General features: G+C 39.6%; 1 protein-coding gene across 1 annotated transcript in view; it reads left to right on the top strand.

The window, feature by feature from the left end:
- The window catches only part of RAB2A (RAB2A, member RAS oncogene family), an 87769-nt gene extending 74932 nt beyond the window's left edge, over positions 1–12837 (top strand). Inside the window, exons 7-8 of the mRNA XM_045789043.2 lie at positions 10340–10408; positions 12442–12837. Of these exons, the coding sequence (XP_045644999.1) occupies positions 10340–10408; positions 12442–12537 (165 nt within the window). The 3' untranslated portion in view covers positions 12538–12837. The remainder of the gene's footprint in view (positions 1–10339; positions 10409–12441) is intronic.
- The last annotated feature ends 608 nt before the right edge of the window (positions 12838–13445 follow it).

Here is a 13445-nt window from a genome sequence, read left to right as displayed (position 1 = left end):
TCAGAATCAACTCATTAGCTTGGAAGACAAGTCCCTTATTGGCCAACTGCATACAATGTGCTCTCTCTATTATACTTAGAGCCCATCGGCTGGGTGGTGCTCTTTCAGCCCGCCTCCACAGAAAGTATTCTGTACTCTTGAGATGCCCTTTCTGCCTACCTGATCCTTCAAGGATATAACGAAGTCTCAGGCCTCCTCTTGGAATGCCGTGACACAACACACCCTCCCTGCCCCCTCCACCACCAGCCACCATCCACATGCACACATAGTCAGCAGTTACATGCTCTTCTCTCTGTGTTCATGCCCATATCTTCCTGAGCGTAAATTTATCTTAGCACTCTGTCGTGATGCTTGTTTTTCATGTTGATTCAGCATAAGGGCAGCATTCCTTGAAAACACAGATTTTCTTTTCATCTCTGCATTCCCAGCACCTGGCACAATTTCTCCTCGGCACAGTAGATAATAAATGTTTGGATGGTTAAGTATTTATTTAATTACTTCAGTCTTGTCTTTTTTCCTTCAGTCTTCAGTCTTTTATGCTTTGGTCCCACTTGTTAATACGTAGGCTGAATTCTGTCCTAAACCTTTGCTCTAAGCATTCTAAAACCCATGAGATTTTTGAAACCCAGAAGAACAGATTGGCTCCTCCTTTGATAGGAGCTTCCTTCACTAGCTACCTAAGGTCTTGGTAGTTTGAAAAGATTTTTTTAGACCCAGGAATAAATGTCACAAAGATTACAGGAGGCTAGGAAAAATACCCCTTCCCAAATGCCTCATGCTGACTTCATGAAGATTAAAATGCCCCAGAAGTGATATATTATTATAGTTATATATGTAACTGTTTGTGTATGTGTGTAGTTTTATATATATATATATATATATATATATATATATATATATATATACATATATGTGTGTGTGTGTGTGTGTATATATATATCTCCTTCCCTGTCTTTCTCTGTGTATTTTCTCTGTAGAGTAAAATTCCATTTTCTCAAGAGTTGTACACTACCAAAACTCATAGTATTATATTCCCTATAGAAACTAAAGATGATTGTGGTGTGTATTGTGGTTAAACTTGCCGTTTGCTTAACAGTTGTCTCCGTATCAGATATTCTCACTCTCTTAGCCATTTGATGGGTTATTTTTACTTATGTTCATCATTTTATTTATGGGAAGCCAGAAAAATACATAAACATCAAACAACGTTGAGGCAGAAGTCTAGTAATTTGAAATATCTTTTTAAAAATCTTAAACTCTTTGAATTCCTGGCTAGCTCAGTCAGTGGAGCACTTGACTCTTGAACTCAGGTTTGTAAGTTTGAGCTCCGCGTTGAGTGTAGAGAGTACGTAAAATCTTGAGGGACACCTGGCTGGCTCAATTGGAAGAGCATGCGACTGACTGACTCTTCATCTTGGAGTCATGTGTTTGAGCCCCGTGTTGGGTGTAGAGATGACTTAAATAAATAAACTTAAAAAAATAAAATCTTTAAATAGAGCTATTGAAAAATCAAGGCTGGCAATTCTTGGCTTAGCTGCTAAAGTACTAAAAGATACAACCAAGGGCGCCTGGGTGGCTCAGTCAGTTAAGTGTCTGCCTTCAGCTCAGGTCATGATTCCAGGGTCATGGGATCAAGTCCTGCATCAGGCTCCCTGTTTGGTGGGGAGTCTGTTTCTCCCTCTACCCCTCTCCCTTGCTTGTGCACTTACACACCCTCTCTCTCTGTCTCTCTCTCTTGTGTTCATGCTCTCAAGTAAATAAAATCTAAGCAAAGATAAATAAATAAAAGATACAGCCAAGATAATAGCTGAAAACAGTCAGCTAACTGGCCCTGAGACAGATTGCAGTAGCTTGCCAAGCCATCTGACAGGATAGGTGGATTTTTGTGTCTAGAGAAAACACATGACTTGTGTAACTAAGAACACCAATTTCAAGACCCCTTGCTAATGCGTGTTTCCTGTCCCAGTACCTCCAGACCTAATTTGCATTGAGAGGACATCTTACCTGCCTTGGGCTGTATTGTAAGTGTTGGCACAGGTATTTCTATAAGGCTGGAATGTGGCGTAAACTGAAGGCTTTCTTGTCCCCTTAACCCTGTTCTCAGTGTCAAGGGTACCACACGACTTCTTCACTGGAAATTTGACCTGACCTTATCAGGTTTCCAGCATCCGTGGAGGAGTGTTTAATAAATACTTATTCTCTTCCCCTAATGGGAAGATTTTTGCTGCCTAGCCTCAGTTTCTCCACCCCTTACTTGGGCATCACCCAACAGAACTTGGATCATCCAAGCCAAACGAACTTTGAAAGTTACATCTGCTTTCTCTACGAAACTACGGTAACTAAACGTGACTGGGGAAAGTCCTGCTGATATGTGCATATCACACACTTACGTACTCACACATTTACAGTGCATATTCATGTATAAGCCCACAATTATCTAGATCACAGCTACCAAGACTTTTCCACTTGTATCTGACATAAGCATTAGAATTCCATGTGTCTAAAATAAACTCTTCATCCTCTCCTTGAAACCCGATTTTTCCTTTTTATTTTATTTTTTTTAAAGATTTGTTTGTTTTAGACAGAGAACACTAGCAGAAGGAGGGGCAGAGGAAGAGAGCGAAAGAGGCAGACTCCCTGCTGAGCGCGGAGCCCAGCACGGGGCTAAATCTTACAACCCTGAGATCATGACCTGAGCCGAAATCAAAGAGTTGAACGCTTAACTGAGTGAGCCACCCAGGTGCCCCTCCTATTTTATTTATCTCAATTCATGGCACAGCCTTCCCTGTCACTCACTTCAGCCAAAAGTGGAGTCACCCTTAAATACCTTACCATTCTTGCCCTGTTATTTACCAAGTCCTGTTAATTTCCCCAAAGTAGATACTAAGTTTGATCTTTGCTTTCCATTCTGGTTGCCACAGTTAATTTGTCAGGCTGTCGTTTCTTATCTGGATTATTGTTTTAGACTCTGTACTGGTCTCCCTGTTGCCAACCTTGCCTCTTTATAAATTCATCATAAAATAAAATGAAAACATGAAATAAATGAAAATTCCTTTGAGTTGTGTTAAAGATTAAGTGATCCTGGGGCATCTGGGTATTTCAGTCGTTAAGCGCCTGCCTTCAGCTCAGGTCATGATCCCAGGATGCTGGGATCGAGCCCCGAGTTGGGCTCCCTGCTCAGTGAGCCTGCTTCTCCCTCTCCCTCTGCCTGCTGCTCCCCCTGCTTGTGCTTTCTCTCTCTCTCTGTCTGTCAAATAAATAAATAAAAATAAAAATCTTAAAAAAAAAAAAGATTAAGTCATCCTGATAAAGGGAAGGTAAATGTGGGCAGAATGTCAGTCCTGCTAATCTTGCTTCTGCTGCAGTTGTGCATGGTCTTAGACAAGTCATTTCTCCTTTTGTAGCTCAGTCCTGTCTATAAAGTGAGAGTTACTATAGATCAGTAGATTCAGCAGTGGCCCTCTTCCTTCTAATGAAATGCAGGAAACTATGAAAGAAAAGCAGAGTGGGATGCCACGGGAAAGGAGGAAAGAGGAGTTTTCATTCTCCTTTCACTGGGCCCTCCCTACTTCCTACCTCATCCCAAGAGGTGGCCCCTGCAAGATGTCTGTGAAATACAATTTGAAAGCCATTGTATTGGACGATATGTGTATGAATTCTCTCTTCCCGAAACTAGATCAGATAGACTCAGAACATTTTAAAGCCACAGGATTTGAAGGAGTTTGTATTTAAACTGCCTAGTCTTGAATTATGATCTGATGGTCTTCCCACAAGACTTCCCTGTCTTTGCATAATATTTAAGCCTTACCTCAATATATTTTATTTTCAGAGCTCACTGTACATGGTGCATGTTCCTAATTTACTTTTTTAATGTTTAGTTTTTATTTAATCAAGATGCTTTAATTCACTGAAGAGTATTGATTACTGTTTTTTTTAACCTTTTTTTTTTTAAGATTTTATTTATTTGAGAGAGAGACAGAAAGAGTGAGAGAGAGACAGCACTAGCAGGATGAGAGATAGAGGGAGAAGCAGACTCCCCACTGAGCAGGGAGCCCAGTGCAGGGCTCTGTCCCGGGTCTCTGGGATCATGACCTGAGCCGAAGGCAGACGCTTAACCGACTGAGCCACCCAGGCACCCCTTGATCACCGTCTCTCTCCTTTACTCTGTCTGCCGTGTTTCAGGACACATTCTACCCTCTCCTGTTGTTCCCCACACGTCATTGCACTCACACATTTATGATGCTGAAGGCTAACAAGGCATGAGTGCTTACTGCTTGCCAAGCTCTGTTCTCAGCGCTTTACACATTCATCCTCCCAGATAGTCTGTGAAGTAGGCACCATTATTATCCTCATGCTACAGGGCGGGTAAGCAGCGGGTCCAAAGCAACACGTCTAGTAAGACGTGGTGCTAGAGTCAGAACCTAGACAGTCTGGTTCTAGAGCTCCCCCCTTAGCATCCTCCTAATCTCATAAGGATAACTTCATCCCACAGATCTTCTTGGGAGCAAATGAAAGAAAATTAAAATTAATTTCCTCATTTTTATACGTATTTTGAATTTCTTTCAGAAATAATGAAAACCTGTGCAAATTACTTAGCATAGTGACCGGCCCATTAGTGAGTACTTAGTAAATATTGGTTATTATTAGCTTCATCACATGGACACCTGTAGTGTTCATAGCATTGATTCGGAATTGAGGAGAAAATTAACATTTTAGTTACCTCACGTTTCCCAGTTCTAAGAAAAAAACTACAGAATCACTGATTTCACAGGGTACTTTGCTGTCTAGCGTGTATCTGTTCAAGATGTTTATTTATTTAAAGACTTACTTTTATGTAATCTCTACAGCCAACGTGGGGCTTGAACTCACAACCCTCTGATCAAGAGTCACATGCTCCACCAACTGAGCCAGCCAGGTGCACCCCTGTTCAAGATGTTTAAATGAAACCAAGATACTTTGATTTATTTTGAATTCTTACCTATCAGATGGTATACTTTTCCTTTTGCCACCAGGTGGCAGCATGTGACATAAAGAAAGAATTTAAATCTTTTACTCTGTTGTAGACAATCTATTTTCAGTATTTTGCGTTAAAAACTGTTAAACCATAATAAAAATGAAACGTTGTTCTGTGTTCCCCTTTGTCTCTGTCCTCTCTCATCGGCTGTAAAGAAAGGCCCTGACCACATTGTCCTTGGCCCACATGTAGACCTCCCTCAGTCCTGCCCTGCACGCATTCTCCCTCTGTCCGTGCAGAAAGTTTCTTTTTCCTGCATCTTCAACAGAGATTTAAGTCCCTGTGCTTCAGTTCTCCCAACTAAATTGTGTTCGTTCACAATAGTAAGAACTATATCCTCTTCCCTATATCTTCCATAGTGCCTAGGGAAGTGCTGGGTCTCAGGTAGCAGTAGGTATCCCTGGGTGAATGATGAATGATAGGATACGCATCAGCTTGTATGTTGAATATTTATTTGAATTATAATGCATTTATAGTTCTTTGTGGTTATGTTCATTTTAATTTTTGCTAGGGAAGTCAGTGAAAATTGACTTAACTGTAGGTATTAGAACCATTCAGATAACTAGTGCCAGGGGCTGAAAGATTAGTGTCTGAGGTGGAAGGCAATTAATGGCTAATGAAGGTAAAGAACTGACCATGGCAATTAATCAAATAGGGCAAAGGGGGAGAGCTAATGGCAAAATGAAGAGGGTCAGGCCTTTGATTTTGCATGGGAAAGCAAGAGGCTCACCAAATTAAGTTAGCTACACAGAAATCTGTTTCTACTACATAATTGTGGCTCTGCCTAGATATTGTTTGTTTCACAGTGCTAATAATGAAATCTTTTGACATCGGTTTCTTAGCAGATGTTTTTTCCTGTTCCGTAACCTATTTATTAATATTCAGATTTGATTGTATTTGTGGAGTATAGAAGTGTATAATGTTCTTGCTTACAGTTCTAACTTACATGTTACAAAACAGTGATCTTTAGGTTGTCATGCTTTGAAAGTGTTGCACTAACTAATGCTAAAAATTTCTGTAGCTGTGTCATTAACTTCATTTTTCTGATAATAAAGAAATAAGTATTCCAGGTAGATTAGTTTACCAGGTTATAGCCTCTCTCCTTAATGCCATGGCATCATCATTAGTGCGTGTACTCCGCTGTCAGGAGCTGTGAGATGTCCACAGTTTGCTGTCCCCACAGCTGCCGCCATATGCAGGCTCCCCTGTTGCCTCTGCCCCTAATACTACATAGGACCGGGCCTACCACTCACAGACACGCCCTCATGCATGCTCCCCTTTTCTGTCTTTTTTTTTTTTTTTAAGATTTTATTTATTTATTTATTTGTCAGAGAGCGAGTGAGCACAAGCAGGGGGAGCAGCAGGGAGGGGGAGAAGTAGGCTCCCCGCTGAGCAAGGAGCCCGAGGAGGGACTCGATCCCAGGACCATGGGATCATGACCTGAGCCAAAGGCAGGCACTTAACTGACTAAGCCATCCAGGCGCCCTTCCCCTTTTCTTTATCCTGCTCCCTCCTTAGAATTTGTTTCTATAGCATGGGAAATAGAAGAAGTGAAACTGATTAAAGGTATGTTTAGAACCGAAAGGAATTTCAAGTTAAGACTATCCCATGAAAACATGAGAGCTTTAGTGTAAAGGCTTTGTGGTATCTAGTTAAATTGTTGCTCATTTCCTCTTTGTTGTCTGTTCTAGAGGTATTTCACATTGCTACATTGAAAGATATATGTGGGCATTGCTTTTTAGTGACTAGAGTAAAATGAGCAATTAAAATTCTAGCCAGTTACTTTAAGAGGTGTCTCTTGTCTTTCCGAGTTCTTGAAATGCTTGCAGCTCTAGGGGACAGATACTGTCTGTAACACCCAAGGCTCTGCTTTTAGAAGTTTCATTTCATCTCTGATAAGCCTTAACAGTATTTGATTAATGTTCATTATATTTGGGGATTCAACAGTTTCAATCGATAGCCACCGGCTTTTAAAACATGTGAACTAATGTCTGCATTTGTCACATCGGGTTTTAAACTAAGGATTCATTAAAATTGATCATTAATTAATCATTTAATAATACATATTAAATATAATTAATTTTGCCATCATGTGAACAAAGCAACCCATTTATATAATATTCTCTTTATCATACACCCAGAGGAGTGGAAAGATATTTTATTTCAGTGTTTTCAGTATATAATCATGAGTTGGATGGCAAGTAAATGAAGCATTGTCCAAAGACTATTTCATTGATGATGAGAATTACGAAAGGAAATATATCCATTTGTATGTATCTCAATTGTAATGAAATTAATTGCATGTTCTTCAGATATAAAATGCATCTTAAGTCCATTGGGTACAGTGGTTCTTAAAGGTGCTTAATAATATTAAATACTATTCAGGTCATAAAATTAGTAGTGACTTAGAAAATTTCATATAGCATAGCTTTCTTGGCCAGTTTTTAAAATGATTCATCAACAGATTAGCAAAAATGTGCATTTCTTTACATAAATTGGCACATTTATATATCTTTTATAATACAAATGCTTGTTTATATGAAGGTATAACTCATTTATGGGATCTTGTAGTTCTGTCTGTTCTAGGGAGATGTACACATGCGGGTGCCTGCCCCTTTAAGGATTTAGAGCCCTGTGAATTTATGAATCTGTTGACTTCAATATTTAGTTAGCCTGGTTTCTAAGGCCATCACCGTAATTGACATGTTATTGGAAATAAAGTTAAGTTTTTCCTTATTTATAAGGGTAACTTCAATTTTGAGGAATGTGAATCAATTCAGAGTTGGCTGGAAGCCAATTTCTCCTTCCCTATAACTCCAGCGCACAGGAAAAGCGCACTTGCTTCCTAAGTGCCTCGTGAATCTGCAGTGATTAATTCTTCTCATTATTTTGCTGCAAATTCTCATGACCCTCTCTGATGATTCGATCAGCCACTTAGAGTTTATGCATATTCATATCTCTGCGCTCCTGCCGCAGTCACTGGCGTCTCCGTCGCTGACTGGTGTGTTCTTGGTGCAGTAATTGAGCTGCCGTAGATTGATGACTCTGGGGAGCTGTAAGGCCTTTAAAGGTGAAAACATATCAGTCCTGTTAATTAGGAAACAAAAGCTCCGGTGGCAAGTTCAGCAGTCAGATGTTTCCAGTGCGGAGAAGACGAAAGGTAGGACTGGTTCCTCTCCATGAACCTGTTTGCTTTGTAAATTCGGAATTAAATCTGTGGCAGTGCTAGTGGAGAATAGCCTTGTATGAATTTTCATAGACTGCTCACCGAAGAGGCCCTGACTTAGGATGTGAGCCCTGCTATCTGTGAGCTCTCAGATGGGAGAGTTCAGACTTGAGGTTCTGAACACTTTTGGTAGCATTGGCACTATTCGTATAAAACATCCTAATATTTTTTTTTATTTGTGTGTTTAGTAATCTCTACTCTCAGCATGGGGCCAGAACTCACAAACCCAAGATCAAGAGTCATATGCTCTACTGACTGAGCCAGGGGCCCCCTGGTAGCTTGATATTTTACATGCATGTAGAGTGCTTGTGGATTCATTTGGAAATAAGAGGCGTAATTTGGTCAGTGTTTTAACACTGTTTTGTTTTTTGGGGTATTTTTGTTTTTTTGTGTTTTGTGGTTTTTTGGTCAATTTAGTAGTGTGCTATGTGGGAAAAGGGTGAAACTTCATTCAGCATGGCATGGAAGCTGAGCTGCTTTATCATAAGCGTCCTTTGATTCTTTCCCTCTTAAACTGTGTATTAAGTAACACATTGCCCTGGTGAAGAGGATCCTGTGTGGAACAGTGGCCTCTGAAAGTAAGCTGGTTTCAACAGAAAGTTTATGCAGTTTACCGAACTGACAGCTTTTTCTTCTGTGTGCTAGTCTCACATGATGGTATCCCTGCCTTCCCCCTCCAGTGATGAAGTTTTCTTTTGGGATATAGTTTATATACCATAAAATTTACCCACCTCTCTAGCTATCTATTTATTTTTTATAATTTTTTATTATGTTAGTCACCATACAGTACATCCTTAGTTTTTGCTGTAATGTTCCATGATTCATTATTTGCGTATAACACCCAGTGCTCCATGCAATATGTGCCCTCCTTAATACCCATCACCGGCCTATCCCAAACCCCCACCCCCCTCCCCTCTGAAGCCCTCAGTTTGTTTCCCAGTGTCCACAGTCCCTCATGGTTCATTCCCCCTTCTGTTTACCCCCCTTCATTCTTCCCGTCCTTCTCCTACTGATCTTCCTGCTATTTCTTATGTTCCATAAATGAGTGAAACCATATGATAATTGTCTTTCTCTGCTTGACTTATTTCACTTACCATAATCTCCTCCAGTCCTGTCCATGTTGCTGCAAATGTTGGGTAATCGTTCTTTCTGATGGCTAATATTCCGTTGTATATATATGGACCACATCTTCTTAATCCATTCGTCTGTTGAAGGGCATCTTGGCTCCTTCCACAATTTAGCTATTGTGGACAATGCTGCTATGAACATTGGGGTGCATATGGCCCTTCTCTTCACTATGTCTGTATCTTTGGGGTAAATACCCAGTAGTGCAATTGCTGGATCATAGGGTACCCTTTTAAAGAGTACAGGTCAGTAGGTTTTAGTGTACTCACAAAGTTGTGCAACCATCACCACTATCTGATTCCAGAACATTTTTATCACCCCAAAAGAAACCGCATACGCTTAGCAGTCACTCTCCGTTTCCCTAGTCCTTGGCAACCACTCATCTACTTTTTCTCTCTATGGGTTGAACTCTTCTGGACATTTCAGTAAATGGAGTCATGCTATGTGTGGTCTTCTACATCTAGTTTCTTTTACTTAGCACAATGTTTTCAAGGTTTATGGACATTGTAGTAGGAAGGAGTACTTCATTTTTTGTTATGGCTGAGTAATATTGTGTTATTAAAGGCTATACCACCTTTTGGGTTTTTTATTCGTCAGTAGATTAACATTCGTGTTGTTTGCACTTCTTGGCTATTGCTGCTGATGACGAACATTCGTATACACCCTTGCCTCGTTCTTGATCTTTAGGAAAGCTTTAAGTCTTCACCACTTGGTGTGGTGTTAGCTGTGAGTTTTTCATAGATGCTGTTGAGGAAGTCCCTTTATCATGAAAGGTTGTTGGATTTTGTTAAATGCTGCTTCTGCCTGCCTCTATTGAAGTGATCATATGGTTTTTGTCCCTTATTAATTAACATGCTGCATTACATTGGTTGGTTTTCTTATGTGGAACTTTATGACATTCTACAGAGTTTTTACATAATGTTCTTTTATCTTTGTGATTTTAAATAATTCAAATCAATTTCTCTATATTTCAGGCATTTATTAATACAGCAAAAGAAATTTATGAGAAAATCCAAGAAGGAGTCTTTGACATTAATAACGAGGTATATCTATGTCTCTATCTATCTATATATGTGTATGTATAAATAAATACTATTGGCTCATACTAATGTAGAATTGAATTTTAATTACTACATGGATTCATGAGTTTATATTTCTTTTAAATTCCTTAAATGGGTCTATGATGTCAGTTAACACATTATTAGTTTATAATCCTCTAACGGAAGATTTTGTTCTATGTTCTATAATAGGTAAATGTTTATGTTCTAGTAGGGCATCGCTTTGTCCGTGAAAATGGATTAAAATAAGTGACCATTTATTGCAAGCAATGCAAAAAAAGATAACCCTCCAAAGAGAGAAGAAAATCCACTTTCATCCACGCGTCCATATGGTGTCATCTGCTTTGGGGAATAATTTTCTAGTGTGTAAATGCACATACTATGTTACTAATGCAAGATGCTCGCTCTCTTGTCTAGTATGAAAGAGGGAAATACCCAATTTGGAAATGACTCCCAGTATAGCATAGCATGTTTTCAGGAGACTAATATATATAATTGGCAATTGGCATTGTTTTTGGTTTTGTCTTCTTTGTAAAATAACTTGATGAATATGATTAGGATAAAACGTAAAGCTTTGAAGCATGTAATTCAGAGTGTTTACCAAAGGTTATCATTCTGACCTGACTCCCACAATGCACTTACTTATTTCAGAATGTTGATGTGGCTGTATGGTAGATTACTTTTACATAAATAGTTTTGCCATTCCGTATTGAGACTTTGTGCTTCCCAGAGTCACAGTTAGGGAAGGATGGTGTTAGGAACCCTTTATTGCATGTGTGGCTCTTGGCCTGTACATAAACAAGGCTCTTCCATATCTGCCTCAATATTCTTTGCTAAAACAAACAACAGTTTGCCTGAGGGTTCCAAAAAGTACTTGATTTTCTCATTTCTTTTAATTTGGAGTAATATATTTTCTAAATCCTATCTTGTAGGCTTATATGGCAGTAGATTTTGAGTTCCTTTAAAGACAACACCATTCAGAGACTAATGCCAGGTAGATTGAACAGTAATTGGGCCTCTGTTTAAAAGGGCACGTTCATTGTTTCTGTCTGGTTTCATATAGTAGCTGACTGCTTTACTGGCCTGGTGCGGCGTTGACTGTAATGTGCTGTCAGGAGCCAACAGGCCGTGCGATTTATTTGGCCTGATGCCAAGTCTGACTCCTTGATTCCTCAAGAAGTTGCTACCAGCCCAGAGGGGGCAAAACCAATGAGCCATAGGGCATGCTTTTTATTAAAGAGGAGTCAAAAGAGCGAAAAGAAACCACATCAGCTGCTGTCAATACTGAGCTAGTGCCAGAAAGCCCCGGGCTACTACTGTTGCGGAGCAACTGCCAAGCGCTATAAATCTGAGATTTACTGTGACGTAAAGTTTCCTTAAGAGCTTAATTTCTGAAGCTACTGTATTACTTTTCTCAAAGTGTTGTATTTGTAGGTAAAATCCACTTGAGGGAGTGAGGGCTAAGACAGAAGTGTGAGTTTGATGAATGAAAGAACTACTCTGTGTGTGGGTTCTTGGCAAGCTGCCATGTCTTTGGGGATCATAGAAATTATTGATGACACAGAACACTCATATGGCCTTAGCCCGCACAGCTGATTCAACATGGAGCAGAAGTGCTGTCTAGAGAAAAGAGTTGACGTTGTATTCGGGCAGCATAGGGCCGTGCATGTTTTTGTCTTTCAAAAAGAGTACTTGCAGTCATGGTTTTGAAACAGTTTCTCCGTCATGAGAACGCCCTAGAAAGTGGCACTCCCCGGGTTCTGTTTACTCACAAGTACCTGGTAGGATAAAGAGTTATTTTCAGAAAGAATTCCACAGTATTATTTTTAAAAGGAAGGAACATACCCTCAGAGATACTGTTGTAGTTGTTGCCAAAATCTGCTTAATGAATTTTTTTCCGAGTTGTTTGGTAAAATCATGTCATTAAGAATTCACCGGAGTTCTTGAAATTGAGTTAAACTGTACTCTCTGGTTGGGGCCCATTAACATTTTTTTGTCCTTTCCCCCTTTCCTTCCAGGCAAACGGCATTAAAATCGGCCCTCAGCACGCTGCTACTAACGCCACACACGCAGGCAATCAGGGAGGGCAGCAGGCCGGGGGAGGCTGCTGTTGAGTCCGTTTTTACTGTTCGCTGCCCAAATGCGGCGACTCACTTCCTCTTTCACTCTCTCCTCCTGCTCAGCTGAGACATGAAACTATTTGACATGGCTTTATGTCACAGGAGACTTTAATCCTTCAAATTCTTGTATAACTTTGAATAAATGGTTAATGTTCACTTAAAAAGACAGATTTTGCAGATTGTATTCATATCTATTTGCATTTGATTTCTAGGTCAATTGATGTGATTATTTTTGTTAAATGTTGTCTTGTGCCCTTACCTACGAACTGAACTGTATTAAACACTACAAAGTCATCTCGAGTATTTTAAATCAGTTTGTGTGGTTAGGTTTCACACCTGTGGTGACCTAATGTTTAATATTCTAGAACTGTCCTCAAAAAGTTTGTCAATTTTCAAGGCTATAAGGAAAACCAGAAGGACTCTTTTAATTCTGTATTTATCACTTACTTTCTGTATATACAGTTTAACCTGCTTGGGTGTAATTTGCCAAGCTTGAATTCTTTAATGCATTTGCATAAATTCTATACCGTTTAGAGCTTAAAGCTACAGAAGCATTGTTAGGAATTGCTTGGACACTGAATTTTAAACTTTTTGACATTGTTAACGAGCATGTTCATCTTTTCTTGTCACTAGTCCAAGAAAATATGCTTAATGTACATTACTAAAAGCTCTGTATGTGTTAACCTGTTTTAATGCCAAAAGTTTGCTATATGTCCACAGTTTCTTTAAGACCTCTTCAGAAAAGGATTTGTTTGCCTTAATGAATACTGTTGGGTAAAAACACAGTATAATGAGTGAAATGGGCAGAAGCAAGAACTCCCTACACCTAAGCGACTCCAAGAAGAATGAATGTCCACATTTAGATGGCACATTATGAGGACTTTAATCTTTCCTTAAACACA

This window comes from Ursus americanus, chromosome 9, assembly GCF_024610735.1.
Source record: "Ursus americanus isolate L20-20 chromosome 9, mUrsAme1.1.p, whole genome shotgun sequence".
NCBI lineage: Eukaryota > Metazoa > Chordata > Mammalia > Carnivora > Ursidae > Ursus > Ursus americanus.
This window is presented reverse-complemented; position numbering and strand designations above follow the sequence as displayed.